General features: G+C 45.8%; 1 protein-coding gene across 1 annotated transcript in view; it reads left to right on the plus strand.

The window, feature by feature from the left end:
* Nucleotides 1–20,852, plus strand: part of LOC109922660 (caskin-2-like) — a 136,384-nt gene that overhangs the window by 64,579 nt on the left and 50,953 nt on the right. Inside the window, exons 5-6 of the mRNA XM_048611002.1 lie at nucleotides 5,473–5,568; nucleotides 9,933–10,063. Of these exons, the coding sequence (XP_048466959.1) occupies nucleotides 5,473–5,568; nucleotides 9,933–10,063 (227 nt within the window). The remainder of the gene's footprint in view (nucleotides 1–5,472; nucleotides 5,569–9,932; nucleotides 10,064–20,852) is intronic.

The following is a 20,852-nucleotide window of genomic DNA, read 5'->3' on the forward strand; positions in this document are numbered from 1 at the left end:
ACTGCCAGTGTACAGACTGTGGGACAGGGAACACAGTTGGTGAACGGGCTGCGGGACGGGGAACACAGTCTGCGTGCGGGGTGCGGAACGGGGAACACAGTCTGTGTGCGGGCTGTGGGACGGGGAACACAGTCTGCGTACGGACTGTGGGACAGGGAACACAGTCTGCGTACGGCCTGCGGGACAGGGAACACAGTCAGCGCACAGACTGTGGGATAGGGAACACGGTCGGCATGCGGGCTGCGGGACGGGGAACACAGTCTGCGGGCTGTGGGAGGGGGAACACAGTCGGCGTATGGGCTGTGGGACGGGGAACAGAGTCTGTGTGCGGACTGCGGGATGGGGAACACAGTCTGCGTACGGACTGCGGGATAGGGAACATGGTCGTCGTGCGGGCTGCGGGACGGGGAACACAGTCAGCGTAGGGACTGCAGGACAGGGAACACAGTCGGCGTACGGACTGAGTATCCCCCTCTTTAAAGATTGCACCATTGCGAGCTGGGCTTCACCTAATTAGGTAGAAAGTTGTGGTTCTCCGTGAACCTCGTCCTCCTTAAACCCACCACCTTGACTGAGCCTTTGGGTCATGTGCCCTGATGAGAACCACAGTGCCACAGCTTGTTTGAAGTGGCCACCCTGAGGGAACGTGAGCTGGTAAAAGGCAGGATATAAATGAAAGTAATTATTGTTGGCTTTAGGTGGTTGGTGGGAAAGAGAGACTGGGCGGATATTACTTTGGCCAGAAGGGGCAGATAAAGTGGTATTTGGGAAAATATGGGGACTCGATCTCCTCAAATCCCACTCACAGACCCCTCAGAATTACTGAATTATGATAACGCAGAAAGAGGCCATTCAGCCCATCATCCCGAGACTGGCTCTCTTACTTCGTGCTGATCTCCTCCCTTTTTCCCATGTCCCTGCCTGCTAGTTGTGGAGGATTTTTTTTACATACCTCTTTAACTCCTGGGTGCACTTCAGGCTTTCTGGGCCAGGAGGGAAGGGTTAAACCATGGATTCTCTTGGCAGGAGCGGATCAGATTGTGTCACAGCAGCGCTGGAGTTTGGGGGCGTGGGGTCAGCAACGTGCTGTTAACATTCACTACCCTTCACCATCACCTTCACTGCTCACCTCCAGACCCCCTCAGATCCGAGGAAACCAAACCTGCCGGCTTGCTCGGCAGGATATTCCGAATCCTCCTGTCTCGATCTTTTGCACCCTGAGGACCACATCAAACCAAATAATGAAAAGCAGTGGCACCTGTTCTCTCTCAGGGGACTACAGAGACCTGGGCCACAGAGTGAGAATCACCAACTCCCTCTCATATTCCCACAGTGGCCCTCTTCTGCCTCCTACTGGCTGCCTGAGGAACTGCACTGGCAGATCAATTCAATCTGCGGCCAAATTGAGTCTGAGAGTCATTCAGCACAGAAACAGACCCTTTGGTCCAACTCATCCATGCTGACCATGTTGCCCAAACTAAACTAGTCCCACTTGCCTGCATTTGGCCCATATCCCTGTAAACCTTTCCTATTCACGTTCCTGTGCAAATGTCTTTTAAATGTTGTAACTGTACCTGCCTGTACCATTTCCTCTGCGAGTTCATTCCACACACAAGTGAAAAAGCTGCCCCTCAAGTCACTTCTAAATCTTTCTCATCTCACCTTAAAAATACGCCTTCTAGTTTTGAACCCACCCACCCTAAGGAATACATCTTTCCTATTCACGTTTTCTATTCCCCACATGATTTTATAAACCTCTATAAAGGTCACCCCTCAATCTCTTAGGTTCCAGTGAAAACAGTCCCAGCCTATCCAACCTCTCCTTATAACTCAAATTCTCCATTCCTGGCAACATCCTGGTAAATCTTTTCTGAATCCTCTCCAGTTTAATAATTCCTTCCTATGGTAGAGTGACCGGAATTGTACACAGTACTACTGTTACAAAAACAGAAATTGGTGGAAAAACCCAGCAGGTCTGTTTTAAAGATTGTTTATTCCCCTCTCACCGGGCAATCTTTCTCTACCAGGCAGAATCTGGAGGAAAGGAGCAGTGAAACCTTTGGGTATTACCCTTCTTCAGGACTGCTCCTTTCCTCCAGATGCTGCCTGGTTTGCTGTGTTCTTCCAGCCTCCTGTTTGTCTACCTTGGATTGCAGCATCTGCCGTTTTATGACTCTAAGCTTTCCCTGCCCACATGTTCCAGAGGAATACCCAACACAAGAAAGCAGGAAAGGGTAGGAGAGCCTAGATAATAGCAAATGACCAAAAGGAACATATATTTGTGTAGTAACCGGCCACACAGTCAAAGCATCTTCTGATGTATTTCGCTTGAAGATTTCTTCTGCAGCGCAGTGACTTCTATTTACATAAATATGTCAATATTTTCTATGTCAACAATGTCCACTCGGCAACAAGGAAGTGAATCATCGAGTCAACCAAAGACTCGAGTATGTAATTAAATGAAACAAAGAAAGGTGGTTGCAGAAAATCTGAAACAAGAATAGGAATTGCCGGAGAAACTCAGCAGAACTGGCCGCATCTGTGGAGAGAGAAACGGAGCTAATGTTTCCAGTCCAGTTTCAGAAATGATAGTAGACACAAAGCCCAATGGAGCAGCTGAGGCTATCTTGTTGAATCTTTTCAAGGCAAAGATGGATAGATTTTTGAACAGTAAAGGAATTAAGGGTTATGGTGAGCAGGCAGGTAAGTGGAGCTGAGTCCATGAAAAGATCAGCCATGATCATATTGAATGGCAGAGCAGGTTCGATGGGCCAGATGGCCTACTCCTGCTCCTTTTACTCATGTTCTTATGACAGGATGGGATGGGGGGAAGGAGTGAATGGATAGATGCAGGTGGAGCCCAGAGAGAGAGAGAGAGAATATAATAGTGAGAGAGACAAGAGGATGGGTGATAGTGAGCTCGGGAAGAGAACGGCTGACAATGGGAACAATGTATAGGTGAAAATGGGTTGGCCGTGGTGAAAACAGCTCATGTCATGACAAGACCTGGGGTGTGGGGTGCGTAAAGGACGTGTTCAGGCTTTGAATGTTTAATGCAGGCCGTAATTTCAGGGTCACACTGAGGCAGAGCTGCACTGTCATAGGCTTTGTCTTTCACAGTAAACATTAAATTTAAATGTCAGCCTGTGGTAGTTTATTTGGATTTTATAAACCATTGGAGAAAAGAGCAGGGAGTTCCTTCCAGGGTCTCAGCCAATCTTTGTCCCTCAATGGACATCATGATCAACTGAGTTGTTGTCTCAGCTGCTGTTTGTGGCATCGTCTTCACTGTGTGGCTCCTGTGTGGCTTCCTGAGACACAAGATAAATATAGTCAAGTATCCCTTGCATTCATCCAAAGACAAGCACAGTTGACTGCACTGGAGGTTAGTAGTTGGTCAGTACTGCACGGCTCCTCTGCCTCATTGGCTGCAGATGCTCTCAGGCCCAGCTTTGTTATCCATGGTCTTGATTATTCTGATGGAATCCTGGCCTGCTTCCCACATCCACGCATCCATTAAGTGAAGACCATCTGAAATCTCTGCTGCCCCATGTCCTTATTCACTCCTTGTCTCATTCACCCATTGCTCCCTGTGTTCATTGACCTACATTGGCTCCCAGTTAAATAACTCCTTGCCTTTAAAATTCTCATCTTCATTTTCAAATCCGTCCACCACCTCACCCCTTTCTATCACACGACCCTCCGGAATATCTGTCTCTTCGGACTCCAGCCTGTTGAACAACCTCAATGTTAACTGCTCCAGCACCAGAGGCAGCATCTCCACTCCAGGTGCCAGGTGATGTCATCAAGATGGCGGTGGAGTAGAGCTCCCGAGCTGGGCCTCGTCCTCTCCGACTGCTTTTCTTTTTCTGTTTTCTCTTCTTTCCTGGACTTACCTCTTGTCATGATCACGGACAGCTTCGGACACAGCGAGGAATCCCAGAGCGAACTCGAGTGGGCCCAGCGCCCATCACATGGCGTTGGCGAGGGAGCTCCTGGTTACTTTTCCAGGGCCAGCACGGGACCTGGTACCGGAATTGGTGGCTGTTACATCGGCGATGTAGGCCCAGCAGCGAAAAACAACACCTGAAGATCGGCGACTTTGTGGTAGGTTGGGTCCAACGTAGATAGCAGCGAGGCAGTGCAGGAGGTGTGGCAGCACACACATTGTTGTTGATGAGCTGGCTCAGTACTGATGGACTTTTTTGAAGCCACATTTCTATTTTATTCTCTTATTTTTAAACGATTCGAAATGGCACCGGATCGTGGTGACAGCGGAAAAGCTTGTCACTGTATTTTACTGTTTTTCTCACTGTAATGTACCCGTGATAGTAAAATCATTCATTCACCTTTCACTGCCTGAGCACTAAACTCTTGAATTTCTTCTTTCAGTATCTCTCTGATTCGCGACCACTCTCTCCCTCTTTCTCTTCTTAAAAGACACTCTTTAAAACCTCCCTCCTTGGCCAAACTTCATTACACAGCTCAGTGTTAAATATCGTTTTTAAAATGTTTCTGTGAAGTGCTTTAGGATGTTCTAGTCAAATTAAGATGCTATAAAAATACAACATTGTTGTACCGCAGTGCAGGACTGGAGATTTAGACTACTTTTTGTCTTGTGTATCACAATTCAAATAAAGCATGTTTAGCAATCTAAATCTAAATCTAAGGGTGGCACGGTGGCTCAGTGGTTAGCACTGCTGTTTCACAGCACCAGGGACCTGGGTTCAATTCTAGCCTTGGGTGACTGCCTCTGTGGAGTTTGTATATTGTCTGCATGGGTTTCCTCTTACAGTCCAAAGATATGCAGGTTAGGTAGATTGGCCATGGGAAATTGACCCATAGTGCCCAGGGATGTGTGGACTGGGTGGATTAGCCATGGGAAATGCAGGGTTACAAGGATAGGGTAGGGGGGTCTGACTGGAATGATCTTCAGTGTGTTGGCATAGACTTGATGGGCCAAGTGGCCTGCTTCTACACTGTAGGGATTCTATGATCTCAAAAAAAGTGTGTTGTATGTTTTGTGTGTATCAGAACAATGCAGAGACAACAGATATATTTACGACAGCCTTAAAAATGAATGGAATCACAAAACCCATGTTTAAAACTCAACTTTGAATTGCGTTTCTGGTGTCTGCTTACGTTGTTCTGAGTCCACGCCCAGGTTTGACCAATGAGCGTGAATGAATTTCCAAACTTGCATCATGCCAGCACAGAACAATTGAACCACTGACCGCCACATTGTGTGAAATGCAGGAGAGACCATGGAGGGCATTCAAAGGTTCTGATGAAATATTTGAGTTCCTGAGTGATGAAGATGTGGGTTAACTCAATGAAGCTGGGTGGGAGGGGAGCAGGGAGGAGAGGGGGGTCAAGGCTGAAACAAAGGACTCCAAGTTCTGTAAATGAAGATGGAATTTGGACAGGGATATCTGCCCGGTATTTATTTTCTGTAATTATTTTCTCTGACAGTCTGAGATGCTCCTGCAGCACCAATCCAACCCATGCATCATAAATAAGGCCAAGAAAACACCACTGGATCTCGCGTGTGAGTTTGGCAGACTGAAGGTAAGATTGTTCACTCTTAAAATTGTCTGTAACTCCGAACCTTCCTTATAATCTCATTGCTGAGGTTTCTGGCCCCATGTTGACGAAGAAACTTTAACAGCTGAGGCAGGCTGATTAGCTACAGGATCATTGCTTAGAAAGGACGAAGTATGGTGATTAGCTGGATTTATTGAACATGTTTGAGGGAATCCAGAGTTAGGATAATGACACACAATCTGTGTCAACAAGAGAGGAATTGGGGCATGGAAGTGTAGAGAGACTGGGAAGCGGAGACAGTGGGCATTGGGATCGGGAATTATGGAATGAATGGATTTTGGCATTGGGAAGTCTGAAGACGGTGGGACCAGGATTGGGAATTGTGGAGGGAATGGGACTGTGATTGGGAACTGTAGAGAGATTAGGAATTGGAAAGTATGGAGATGGTGGGGCATGGATTGCAAATTTTGAAGAGAGTGGGATCAGGATTGGGAATTGTGAAGAAATGGACATTGGAGTTGGGAAGTGAGGGATTGGGTATAACCCAACCAGAGATGCTAGTTCACTTCAGATGTCAATGGTGGTACATGGAGGTGTTGACACAGACTCCTGGAGATGTTGGAAAACCGTGGCCTCAAACCCCACTCCAGGATTTGAATGCAAAATCTTGGCTGGTAAATCACTGGTTGAGCAATCTGGAACCCCAAGGTAATGTTCTGGAGTCATCGGTTCAAATCCCACTATGGCAGATGGTGAAATCTGAATTAAGCAAAAGCAAGTCTAATGGCAATTGTGAAACCATTGACATTTCAGAACCAAACCGTCTGAGTCACTGATGCCCCATGTGACAGAGACCTACAGCAATGTATTTGACTTATGACTGTCCTCTGAACTAGTTACAGAACCAATCACTTCAAGGGCAGTCAGGGATTAGCAACAAATGCTGGCCTTGCCGATGGTGCCCACACCCATACCTTTGCAAGAATAAAAAAAAAATTAAAAAATAAACTTTGGAGCAGGACCAAGGCAGTACTGTGCTACCCCAGGCGCCATTCTTGTGAATGAGATGTTAAATTGTGGGTAAAGCATTCTGTGACATAATTTGAAGAATTGGAAAGGATATGGGTCAGCCTATTCCTCCATTTAGAATCATAGAATCCCTACAGTGTGCAGGCAGACCATTTGGCCCAGCCCTAGCCTCCAAAGAGCACCCCATCTACAACCCACCCCCTACTCCTATCCCTGTAACCCTGCATTTCCCATGGCTAACCCACCCAGCCTGCACATCCCCAGACACTATAGATAATTTAGCATGACCAATCCATCTAGCCAGCACATCTTCGGACTGTGGTAGGAAACCGGAGCACGTGGAGGAAACCCACACAGACACTGGGAGAATGTGCAAACTCCACAGACAGTTGCCTGAAGCTGGAATCGAGCCCAGGTCCCCGGTGCTGTGAGGCAGCAGTGCTAACCACTGACCGACCCTGCTGCCACCTAATTTAAGCACGTAGAACCCTTGAATTGTCAGTTGTCCCATCGCAGTTTGTGAGGTTTTGTGTGTAGACTGACTGTCATTTTTCCCTACGTTACAACAATGACTGTTTGCTGCAAGGGGCTTGGGGCCAACCTTAGATTGTGGAGGGCGCTAGGTAAATGCAAGTCTTCCTTTCTTGCCTTGGCATCGTCTGTGTATGTACACCTGGGAGAGCAGGATCGATGCATGACTGCAAATGGAACTGGAACATAATGTTTCACAACACAACCCCATCAATGACTTGTCCACTGGTTAATGGATACTCATGAATAAAATCAATCCATTCCTCTTGACCCAAATGAGATTTGAAAAATATAGAGTAGGATGTGTACATTCAGTTCTTCTGAGTGAGGTGGATGCTTATTAAAATCCTGGCAGACAGAAAGTAGAGTTGTCGGATTGTGGAGATCCTTTTTGTCTGTTTCTTTTATATTCACTCACAGGATGTGCACATCACTGTCTGGGCCAGTATTTATCGGCCATCTCTAATTCCGCAAAGGGAAGTTTAGAGTCAACCACATTGCTGTGGTCTGGAGTCACAAGTAGGCCAGACCAGGTGGCGATAGAAGATTTCCTTCCCTGAAGGACATTAGTGAGCCGGATGGGTTTTCCGGACAATCAGCAATAGTTTCACAGTCATCTTCCTTCCGGATTCCACCATCTGCCATGGCATGATATCAAACCAAGGTGTCTCTGGATTAATAGTCTGGGCCAGGTCCACAACGATGCCACCCGAAGGTTGCAGGAACATCACCTCATATTCCGCTTGGGAACCCTGCAGTGCAATGGTATCAATGTGGATTTCACAAGCTTCAAAATCTCCCCTCCCCCTACTGCATCCCAAAACCAGCCCAGCTCGTCCCCGCCTCCCTAACATGTCCTTCCTCCCACCTATCCCCTCCTCCCACCTCAAGCCTCACCCCCATTTCCTACCTACTAACCTCATCCTGCCCCCTTGACCTGTCCGTCCTCCCTGGACTGACCTATCTCCTCCCTACCTCCCCACCAACACTCACCTTTACTGGCTCCATCCCCCCCTCTTTGACCTGTCTGTCTCCTCTCCACCTATCTTCTCCTCTATCCATCTTCTATCTGCCTCCCCCTCTCTACCTATTTATTTCAGAACCCCCTTCCCCTCCCCCATTTCTGAAGAAGGGTCTCGGCCTGAAACGTCAGCCTTCCTGCTCCTCTGATGCTGCTTGGCCTGCTGTGTTCATCCAGCTCTACACCTTGTTATCTCAGATTCTCCAGCATCTGCAGTTTCTACTACTCCTGTGTTTGACCCTGCCAATGCCACTGGCCACTTTACCTGCTGATTGAAACACCAGACATTTATCAAGAATGACTTTATCTTTTGTTTGGGGAGGTGTGTTCATCCCACAGCAACTACATCAAACTCAGCTGGATGGATTTACCACATCCTGCAACTTCAATCCCAGGTCAAGGCCGAGTTTGTCGCTCTCAGTTATTGGAGCACATTGGCCTCTGTGTTGCCAGGGTACTGCGAGGGGATATCACCTGAGCCACCTTAACATTGCCCATTAGCTTTTGCGAGGGAGCATCTTTGTGTGGGCATCAGTTCAGGTTCAGAGTTGGACAGGACTACGGACATGAAGCCTCCTATAGTTAAACAGAACAAAGGCATCAGCTGCCAATTGGCTTGTGTCTAATGGTTACGTGGGGTCAGATGATGGGACAGGAAATGAGTGAAGAGAAAACCCCAGCAGAAGCTAAATAAAGAGGACCACAAAGGAGGGGCCAACCTTACCCTTATTGTGATGGTGATCGACCATTCAGGCCAACACTACACAGCATGGCCTGGAGCAGTCTCAGGTAAATTTACTAGCCCTCCAATGAAAGATTTGCCTTTATATAGCAACTTCCACAACCTCAGGGCATTCTAAAAGGGCATGGAACTCCAATAAAAGTGCTTTTGAACTGTAGTCACTACTGTAATGCAGCAATCAATTTGTCCCCCAAACAGCAATGAAGGAAAAAGAGGACTTCATCCATTTCTTGTGACTTTGCTTTAGATTTTAGGAAGGACACCAGTGAGAACTCTGTCACTGTTCTTCCAGGTCTGTATTGCAATCATTTAAATCCGTGTGGAAGAGCAGCTGGGGCCTCGGTGTCATGCCTTATTTGAAACACAGCACCCCTAACAATGCGGCTGTCCTTCAGTACAGAATTGGAGTGTAAGCCTGGATTTCATACGCACAATTTTGTGTGTATCAATAACCTTGTGACCCAGAGGAGTGGGTGTGTCACCTCTGGGCTGGTTGGACCCAAGGGTCTGTTTACATTGCTGTATGACTGTATACGTAAAGAGTTTTGTAGCATTTTCTAGGCAAGGAGTGAGAGTGGGGATCCAGCTGTGGGGAGATGGATCCTTAAGAAATGGGTTCTAAAACAGGAATAAACTGTGACTGTCTGGTTTTTCAAACTGGGATCAAACAGGAATAAAACCTGTGCTGAGATGAGTCTGGTATTGAGCCAGAAAGGCAGCAAGAAGGAGCTGGGGTTTGGGGAAGGGAGAGTCAGAAACTATCCCAATAGATACATGGCCAATAGCCCTTCACAGTGGCTCAGATGGACAACAGATAGCAGTGATCAGGAACCCCATTAGCGCAGCAGTCAGCAACAACGTCTGTGAGTGCTGACAATACTGTGATCAGCCAGATTCCTGATACTAACTCAATTTTAAGCTGCATTGGCAACAGCTAAACTGTGTTTGAGGCATGCAGACTGCAGAATTGTTGAGCGGAGAGAATCTCTGGAATGCAAGTAGTTAATCTGTGTGAGATTTTCAATGGCTCTGAAACACTGATCTCTCCCTTGCCTCCCTGGCCAGGTTGCACAGCTCCTGTTGAACAGTAACATGTGTGTTGCCTTGCTGGAGGGTCAGTCCAAAGACAGCACTGATGCCAACTTCACCACCCCATTGCATCTGGCTGCCAAGAATGGGCACAAAGACATTATCAGGTTTGGGCATTTCATTTTAACATGTGCTTTTGTGTTGTACCCCTGGTATGAAAATGTACTGCGATTGATGGAGAAATGCAGACACATCCCTGTGCAGCAGTGGGATGGTTTGGTTTGGAATTGACACCTTTCAATGAGTTTTGTAACAGCAGCTGACTGTGCTGTTCCACAGTCCATTCCACAGCTTGTGTTGTTCAGATACTGCTGGTCTTATGTGTGAGGCTGTTCCTGACCCTTCATCCTTTGAGCTAGTGAGTGTGGCTAAATCACAGACTTATTTCACATTTATCTAGAACACGCTGCACGCAAACGGGTCATTCGACTATTCTGATGTTCGTGCTCTGCAAGGCCTCCAGTGACCTTACTTCATCCTAGCCGGGGCCACGTATCCTCCTGTTCTTTTTATCTCCCCTGTACTTATCCAGCACCCCTAAGCTCTGGATTTCCCTCCCTCAAGTTCACAACCACATTCTGTTTCTTCAAGACACTGCTTTCGACTGACTGCCGTGAAGAAGCCATTGGAAACCTGCCCTAGTATCTCCTATGTTTCACACTTGGTGTGAGTACATTCATGTAAACGATGCTATATAAATGTAAGTTGATGTTGTACACTTTGAGCATTTGTGTATCCTTTTGCCTCCATTGACAGGAAATTCCACGTTTAAATAGCTCCACAGAGGACAACAGAGAAAATTGCACAGTGCACCTAGGGAAGCCAGAGTGTAGACTGTCTATGTACTGGCTCCCCAGTCAAATTTCCCGTTGTTGTTGGGTCTCTGTAAGTAGGATGCCAGGAGTGCTGGAGAATTAAGAATGATAGCCCACCATCCTCACACTAATGTCTATCTTCTCCCTGCTCAGAGGATACAAGGGGAGGGATTGGAATCAAAGGAGTTAGTCTTCCCAGGGTAAACATTAATGTGCTTTTTAGTAGAGTTGATACATTTGTCTTAAGACCCACATATTAGGAGCAGAAGTAGGCCATATGTTTCCACCATTCAGTAAGATCATGGCTAATCAGCTTGCATTTTGAATTCCATATTCCCATCCACCTTTTATTTCCCTTTCTAACAAAACGGTATCTACCTTTGCGTTAAAAACATTCAATGACCTATCTCCTCCACCTTCCGAAGCAGAGAGTTTCACAGTCGCAAACCCACTGAGTGCTATAATTCCAACTGATAGTGTCACTAGACATGTCAAATCAGTTCTGGGTCCTCTTTTGTTTGTCATTTATACAAATGGTTTGGATGAGAACATAGAAAGCATGGTTAGTGCGTTTGCGGACAACACCAAAATTGGTGGCATTGTAGACAGTGAAGAAGGTTTTCTAAGAGTACATAGGGATCTTGATCAAATGGGTCAATGGGCTGAAGAATGGCAGACGGAGTTCAATCTGGATAAATGCGAGATATTGCATTTCGGTACAACAAACAGGGGTAGGGCTTATACAATTAATGGTAGGGTCTTGGGTAGTGTTGTAGAACAGAGGGACATGGGGTGCAGGTACATAATTCTTTGAAGTTTGCGTCACATATAGACAGGGTGGTTAAAAAGGCATTTGGCATGCTTGCCTTCATTGCTCAGTCCTTTGAGTATAGGAGTTGGGAAGTCATTTTGAGGTTGTACAGTACATTGGTGAGGCCTGTTCAGGAATACTGTGTCCAGTTCTGGTCACCCAATTACAGGAAGGATATTATTAAGTTGGAGAGGATTCAGAAGAGATTTACTGGGATGTTGCTGGATATGGAAGGTTTGAGTTATAAGGGAAGGCTGAATAGGCTGGGACATTTTTCACTGGAGCGTAAGAGGTTGAGAGGTGACCTGATTGAAGTTTATAAAATAACGAGAGGTATAGATAGAGACAACTGTAGTTGACTTTTCCCTAAAATGGGGAACTTCAAGATGATGGGGCATATTTTTAAGGTGAGAGGAGAGAGATTTAAAAAACACGAGGCAATTTTTTAAACAGAGGTTGGTTCGCGTTTGGAATGAACTTTCTGAGGAAGTGGCGGTTGTGGATGCAATTACAGCGTTTAAAAGACATTTGGATGGATATATGAATGGGAAAGGTTTGGTTTTTGGAGGGATATGGGCCAGGAACAGGCAGGTGGGACCAGTTTAGTTTGGACTGAAGGGTCTGTTTCCATGCTGTGTGACTCTATGACTTTAAGAACAGCGAACATATATATATGACAATATATACAACAATTTACAAGGCTCTCAATATATACAGCAAAGCAAAGTTTCACCCTGCTTCTCAATGCTATCCTTTACGGACACTGGATCCTAGAGAAATATTGCTGTTACCTCAATTCATAAACCTCTTGCCTAACTAATTCTTCTCAGTTCCTAGATTCCCTACAGTGTGGAAGTAGGCCATTCAGCCCATCGAGTCCACAGCGATCTTCCAAAGAGCATCCCACCCAGACCCACCCCATCACCCTGCATTTCCCATGGCTAACCCACCTAGCCTGCACATCCCTGGACACTATGGGCAATTTAGCATGGCCAATCCACCCTAGCCTGCACATCTTTGGACTGTGAGAGGAAACCGGAGCACCCAGAGGAGGCCCACGCAGACATGGAGAGAATGTGCAAACTCCACACAGAGAGTCTCCCGAGGGTGGAATTGAACCCGGGTCCCTGGCGCTGTGAGGCAGCAGTGCTAACCATTGAGCCACCATGCCGCCCCATTCTTTTCCTTGAACTGCTGAGACAGTTTTCAGATTGATTTCCAATTCTGGTGACTTTTCAAGTCTAAACCTCTTCAATTCCTTTTTCCTCGAAGAATAATACGTTTGAAGAATAACACTCCTGCCAGGGTGACTGGTTTCCTTGAACTGAAACCTTCATTCCCTTGCTTGGAGGAAGCTTTCCCTTTGAACTAAACTCCTGCTTCTTCTGAGCTGAAGTCTAAAGCAGAACGAGTGGCCTCTGGTCTGTTGCAAACTCACCAGATTAAATATTCCATCCATTAACACCACAGCTGTCCAGCTGGGCACTTAACTAAAGTAACATGCCTTCTTGGAAATTATATATTTAAGTCACTGTTCCAAATGAGCTTCTGACCTTCTTAAAAAAAAAGGCTATCTTTAAAGAACTGACCAAAATCACTTCCGTTTCACAAACCAAATCTCAAATGGTAATAATATACATGTAAAACTTAACTTTTATCACAAAAGGAAAAGGAAAATGAGGACCCTCAATTTTAAAACAGAACACCCTAGTTCTGGATGCACCAAATATTTCTACATCCACCTTGTCAAGGCTATTTAGAACCTTTTTCACCTTCAGTCAATCATCCCTCACCATTCTAAAGTTCAGTGGGAACAGATCTAATCTGTCTAACACATATCCTCCAAAACACTTGGCTCACGCAAAATCAATCTCGTAAACCTCTTCTCAACTGCTTCCAACGCATTTACACTTTTCCTTACATAAGGAGACTGAAAGCGTGCACAGTATTTGAGATGTGGTCTCACCAATCCTCTGTATAACTGAAGCATAATTTCGTTAATTTTATGTTAAATTCCTCTCACAGCAAAAGTAAGCCATCTCCATTATTTGCCATATCCGAATATTAACTTCTTGTGACTCATTGTAAGTTTCGTAATTTCATGCTCTCTCTTTGAACAACAATGTGAGATTCATAGGAGGAACAGGCTGTTTGATGGTCTGTCTAGCAGATGGCTCTTTCCTTGTCCACCATTATAACACAGTGTGGTTGGTTGGTCTTGTGTTTTTGTATAGGTTCTAACATCCCAAATGATGGGAAAATGAGAGCCTCATCCACCAGAGGCATATATCCCCCACCTACCTATCCCAAGATTGTCTGAACGAGGACGTTAACTGTCTCTGCCTACTGATTCGGTCTGGGAATAGTGACACTGAGACAAAAGCTTGTTTCAGTGAAGTTAGGCATTACTTTGTCAATAAAGCTCATTTAAACCAACCAGAGCCAGGATGTGCCTACATACTTCTTATATACACATCAATTAATATTTACCCAGTATCATTCGAAGGCAGCACAGAAATCCCATCAAACACTCCAAGCACAAGGACAGCACGGGGTTAGATACAGAGTAAAGCTCCCTCTGTGCTGTTCCCCATCAAACACTCCCAGGACAGGGACAGCGCAGGGTTAGATATAAAGTAAAACTTGCAAGTGTCTGTATGTATGTGTGAGTGTAAGTAATCATGATGTGTTACCCTCAGTCCATGCCTATCAAACTCCAGCCAGTCTGCTTGTTATACCCCAGTGCCATTTATTTCTGGGTCAGACTTTCAGAGAAAGGCAGTTAATCACTTGGATAGTGCCCAGCATGACACGCTGTCCTGTAAACAGATATCAATTTTCCACACCATCTGGTTGAGAAGCTGATATAGAGCAGGTTGATGTTCTATCCTCACATCAGCAGGTCTTTGTTATCTAACACACGTGTATCTGATTTGAGAATGTCACTGATCTTTCCCAGTGAGTTAGTTATGTTCGTGACTATGTCTTCATGCCTAGTTTCCTGGTTGATGAACCATTTAATTATGAACAGATTTACAGTCAGTCCATCTCCTGACAGTTGGAGCTCGTTCCTCTTCAGCACATCAACTGGTTTTCAGATGCGCCTTGTATTAAAATAATATTTGAGCAAATGACTGCAGAAGCTAGAATTTGTACTGAAAACAAATGCTGGAGATCACAGTGCATCAGACAGCATCCATGGAGAGAGAGCAAGCTCTGATGAAGACTCATCTAGACTCGAAACTTTAGCATGCTTTCTCTCCGTGGATTCTGCCTGACCTGCTGTGATTTCCAGCATTCTTTGTTTTCAAAATAATGTTTCTTTTTTGAGGACTCCTCTGAGATTTTCTTGACTACTTTTTGGGTGTTAACTTTTCATCCTCACTCGCCCATTCATTAGGTGACACTGTAGTGTAATAGCAATACCTTTTGTCTTTGTGTTGACCTGTTGGTTAATTGGACTCTCAGACATTCTGAATAAGAATAATTAATCAATCTCCTCAATAATTATTAATATTCCCTTACATTTAAAGCTACAACACACAAGGAAAGTATACATTTCCTAGATGCCACAGCATCTAAATCAGTACAAGACAACAGGCATCGGTTAAGAAAGTTTTTTTTTGAAAAATAACTTATACACACTTCTACACATGAAAAGCCATCACCAAAACACACCTTACACCGATTGGTGAGGTCCCAACTCATGCATTTTCATCACACATGCACAAAACTGAGACATTTTAACTAGGCAGCTACAACTCTATTTACCATATCTTGGATCTCAATTTCAGGTTTAAATTTAACAGTTAAGTAGTATTCATTATAGTAGGATCCACTAGACTTTCTCCAGGTATGGTAGCTCCTGAATATCTGTAGCCCTAAGCTAGAGGTCCCACATTTGTATATAAGGAATTCCTTATCTCAGCGATTTAAAGTTTTCTTGGATCACAGTGAGCTGATTATTATTTTGCAGGCAGGTTTCAAACTAGTCTATCTCCTTTATAACACCTGCCTCACCATCGCTGTTTCCTTTTACCCCACACACCTTGAGCTCTCCTTCTCCTCAAATCTCTTGCAGTATCCTTTTCTCACCTGCCTTCACTCTGAAGCCTCCTTTACTTTCCCCAAATTCTGCTGCTGCTGCCTCCTCCTTCCACACTGTTTCTGCTCTAGTTAACACTGCCAACTAAGACCCAGCAGGCAGAACTCCTGGATCCAGCCATCGGCCTCACATCCTGGATAATGGAGGCTGCCAATGCTCCCTCACTACCTCTGAGAGACTACTCCCCACCCTGCCAGCTCTCATCACTCCATGCTCCCAACTCAGACCCACACTCCTCTCTCCCAACCCATGGCTCCTGGACCCCAGTGACTCACTCAACGCCATCACTGACTTGCTGAACAGCCTATAGATCCTCCAATCACAGACTGTTTTCATTGGGGGTCTGCTGTTGAGGCAGAGCCTATCAGCAGCAAGCACAGGAGAGAGGCAGCCCATGATTGGAGGAGCAGCTCCCCAATGTTTCCTGCTGTTCTGTTTAGGTGGTGAATTCTCTCTGATTGGTTGCCCCATTTTTGTGAGTGATATGGGACTTGTTTGGACGGGAGATGTCATGGATCTGCCCCCAGCCCCTGCCCAGGCTATTTTAAGCATTGCCAATTGTTTCTATGAATGGGAATGTAAACAGGAACCAGTGGGAATTATGCCCTGAAATCTGTAAGTTATCCCCTGTGCTTTGCTGTCCCTATGCAGGGTCTGCCACAATCAGCACCACACTTCCCACCCACTCGATTGCCTTCACTTGCCCAAATGCCCCAGCTCTCATTGCCGGGTTACATCCAAAGATACTGTCAACTTCAAGTGTTGCCTCACACGTGAACCAGAATAATGTTGTGTTTGTTACCATCAGCGGATTTTCCATCTTCAGTGCACTTGAACATGTGGCCTGGAAGCACCACATTGCATCCTCCATCTTCCTTGATCACTTTGTTTTTCTTTATTCATTCACGCAATGAGGGTATCACTGGGTAGGCAGCATTTATTGCCTATTCCTGATTGCCCAGAGAGCAGTTAAAAGTTCAACCACATTGCTGCGGGTCTGGAGTCACATGTAGGCCAGACCAGGTAAGGATGGCAGTTTCCTTCCCTAAAGGACATTCGTGAACCAGATGGGTTTTTCCGACAATCAACGATGGATTCACAGTCATCGTTAGACTCTTAATTCCAGATTTTTAAAAAAATTCAATTTCCTCCATCTGCCGTGGTGCAATTTGAAAGCGGGTCCTCAGAACATTATCTGGGTTTCTGGATTAACAGTCCAGTGATAATACCACTAGGCCATTGCCTCCCCTCAGATTGGAGTATGACAAGGTACTAGAAGCAGGTTCTAAGACAGGAGCTCCTTATTAACCCAGACACTTATGTGCCAGAAGAATGTAGTGTATGTACATAACAGTTAGTTATAGAATATGTCTGTTGGACTCTTCAATACCATGATATCCATGTCCAGTATCACAGGAGAAAAGAAGATAATATGAGTGTTGATGCATCAGGTAAAGCATGTTGTTGGAGTCAAACTCACAACAGGGAGTGAGTACAGTAAGACTACGGAGGTCATCATGACACACCTTCACTCATTGTGCTGTTTTCTGCAGTTGATGGTGGATGCCAGTCAGGGGTGAAGACACAGGCTGATTTTGCTCATCCAAGATGAGGGGCATTAAGGCCTTAAGATCCCTGTAGCCCCTCGTTCCCACACTGCTGCCCTGGGTAAAGTCCAGGTGAAGAGTCCAACAGACATGTATTGTAACTGACTGTTATGTACATACATTGCATTCTTCAGGCACATTAGTGTCTGGATTAGTAATGAGCTACTGTGTTATAACCTGCTTCCAGTAGGTTCTCCAGTTTCCTCCCACAGTCCAAAGATGTGCGGGTCAGGTGAACTGACCATGCTAAATTACCCATAGTGTCCAGGGGCAGCACAGTGGCTCAGTGGTTGGCACTGCAGCCTCACAGTACCAGGGACCCGGGTTCGATTCCAGCCTCGGGCGACTGTCTGTGCAGAGTTTGCACATTCTCCCCGTGTCTGCGTGGGTTTCCTCCGGGTGCTCCAGTTTCCTCCCACAGTCCAAAGATGTGTAGGCTAGGTGGATTGGCCATGCTAAATTGCCCGTAGTGTTCAGGGGTGTGTGGGTTATAGGGGGATGGGTCTGGGTGGGATGCTGCAAGGGTCGGTGTGGACTTGTTGGGCCGAAGGGCTTGTTTCCACACTGTAGGAATTCTATGAAAAGTTTCTATGAAGAAATGCAGCGTTGTAGAGATTGGGTAGGATGGGTGGTCTGGGTGGGATGCTCTTTAGAGGGTGGGTATGGACTTGATGGGTCGAATGGCCTGCTTCCCCACTGTAGGGAATCTATGAAAAGAGGCTGATTGAGTTATCCCACTTTAAGTGTGGCCTTCAGTGAGTGTATGCATGAGACTGACAGATTGGCATCGCAGACATTACGGTGGATGTTTGATGGCATTGGGGTGGGGGTGGGGGAGGGTTGCCTCCTGTCAGTGTGAGTGGAACCTGAAAGGTCCCCAGTGAGGGCAGGGCCTTGCACTCACTGTTTCGTAGCGTTTCCCTGTCCCTTGGATTTTTTTTCTCCTCCTGAAGAAATGTAGAGGGAGGGAATAAAGCCCAGTGTTACACTACAAACCAGTTATTCTTTCTCATTGATTGTGGACATTGCTGACTCACCTAGCATTGGTTACCTGTCTGCATAAGCCCTTGAACTGAGTGGCTAGTGAGGCTATTTCTGATGTGAGTTAAGAGTCAGTTACATTGCTGCAAAATTAGAATCCTAAGTAGGCCAGACCGGGTAAGGATAGCAGATTTCCCTCCCCTAAAGGGTTTTTTTTTAACAACTGATTGTAGATTATTTTCAAACCAGTCTGTTCAGAGATGTTATTACACACCACTGGAGCAGGTGGGACTTGAACCTGGGTCTCCTGGTAGGGACACTACCACAGTGCCATCAGACCCCATGATGTTGATAAAAATGTCCTGGTCACTATCAAAGCCAGAGTTAGTTTAAATACCACCATCTGCTCTGGTGGGATTTGAACCCATGCTTTCAGGGCATTAGCCTGAGCCTCTTGTTTATGAGTCCAGTGTCACAACTACTACACTGGTGTCTGGTGTGAACTAGGAGCCTTTCTGTCTTATCAATCAATGGGCAGTGCCAGTGAGATAGGGAGATGCTGCAGGATAGATTTACGAGAATGGTTCCAAGGATAAGGGACCTTAGTTCTGAATGTAGATTGGAGAAGTTAGGACTGTTTTGCTTGGAGAGAAAATCCGATTGAAGTGTTCAATGTCTGAAAGTGTAAAGTAAAAGTGATACGAGGAAAGCTGTTTTCACGCAGCGAGTGTTAGGGATTAGGAACACGCTACCTGAAAGTGTGGTGGAGGCAATTTCAGTCGAGACTCTCAAAGGATGTTTTGCAAAGGAAGATGTGCAGGAGAAAACAGGAAAATGGCACTGTACAATGCTCATTTAAGGAGCTAGGGTAGACTCGATGGGCTGAATGACTTTCTCTGTGCTTTAATAGTTCTGTGCTACTGTAATTCTGTGCACAAACCCCTTTCCAGGACTTGAGGGCGATCTAGCACAGTGCCCCAGGGCAGTACCAAGGGAGTGCTACATTATCCCAGATACGAGAATTAAAATCACACCAACAGAGATAATACCAGGAGACACACAGTGCAAAGTGGCTCTTGCCCCTTACACGTCCCCCAACCCCAGAAACTGAGATTGAAAATCTTTTTTAAAAGACAAGCACAGTTATGATTGTGCTAAACTAACTCATACTTGCAAAATTCAGAATCCAGTGTCTAACGTTAGATGCGATTTTGCAGTTGGATGGCGCTTACTCAATAACGGTGACTGCTCGAAGAAATACACTGGAAACCAATTTATGATAATCAGGTCTTGCATTGTGATTCATTTGTGTGTACTACACTTATTCACACTTTTGGCCCTGTGCTTTCTAGGCAGGAGGCATTTCATAGAATCCCTAGGGTGTAGCAGCAGGCCATTCGGCCCATTGAGTTGACACCGACACCCAGACCCACCCCTTATCCTATCACTGTAGCACTGCATTTCTACATCCTTGGACACTACGGGGCAATTTAGCACGGCCATCCACCTAACTTGTATGTCTTGATCCATCCCTATGACAAACAGTGTGCACCACACAGCGCCCTCTCCTGCCATATAAGTTGTTAACTCCTTTCTAAAATTGTTATTTTTCAGTTTTGCATTTTAATCCAGATGAGCGTAAGCCGGAAATCTTCAATTTCATGTCACGTTTTAGCGATGTTTAAGTTCTGTACCGAGCAATTAAAATAAGTATATTAAAGGATATGAAACCAAACAAAAACCGAGCATTTGTATAGCAGCTATCATAACCTCAGGATGTTTCAAAGTGACTTAAAACTAATGAGGTGTAGCGACTGTTGTAATGTAGGATATGCAGCTCACCTGTGTGTACACAGCAAGACCCCACAAGCAGCAATGTGATTACAACTTAAGTAATCTGTTCATTGAATCATAGAATCCCTACAGTGCAGAAGCAGGCCATTTGGCCCATCAAGTCCACGCCGATCCTCTGAAGAGCATCCCACCCAGATCCACCCCTCTACACTATCCCTGTAACCCTGCATTTCCTATGGCAACCCACCTAGCCCGTACATCCCTGGATATTATGGAACAGTTTAGCATGGCCAGTCCACCTAACCTGCATATCTTTGGATTGTGGGAGGAAACCCATTCGGACGTGGGGGAGAATGTGCAAACTCCACACAGTCGCCTGAGAGTGGAATTGAACCTGAGTCCGTGGCGCTGTGAAGCAGCTGTGCTAACCACTGAACTACCGTGCCACCCAAGGGGTATATATTGGCCGGATTGCCCTGTGACATTGCATATCTTTTCCTAAGAGGGCAGGTGGGCCCAGGTTTTGTGTCAACCAAAATGTGGGGGTAGAGTGAGGGTGAGAGTGAGGTGGGAGTTGAATGTCCCTCTTCCTCACCCACATCTACAGTCTGTGATTGGGTACTAGACCAGCTGAGCTTGTGTCTGGACTGTTAACTCACTCACACATGGCATGGTATGCCCAGTACTAAAAACTGCCCAGCTAAAGAGCTACAACAAGGTGTACAGCTGGATGAACATAGCAGGCTAAGCAGCATCAAAGGAGCAGGAAAGCTGACGTTTCAG

This window comes from Rhincodon typus, chromosome 23, assembly GCF_021869965.1.
Source record: "Rhincodon typus isolate 14 chromosome 23, sRhiTyp1.1, whole genome shotgun sequence".
NCBI classification, from domain to species: Eukaryota; Metazoa; Chordata; class Chondrichthyes; order Orectolobiformes; family Rhincodontidae; genus Rhincodon; species Rhincodon typus.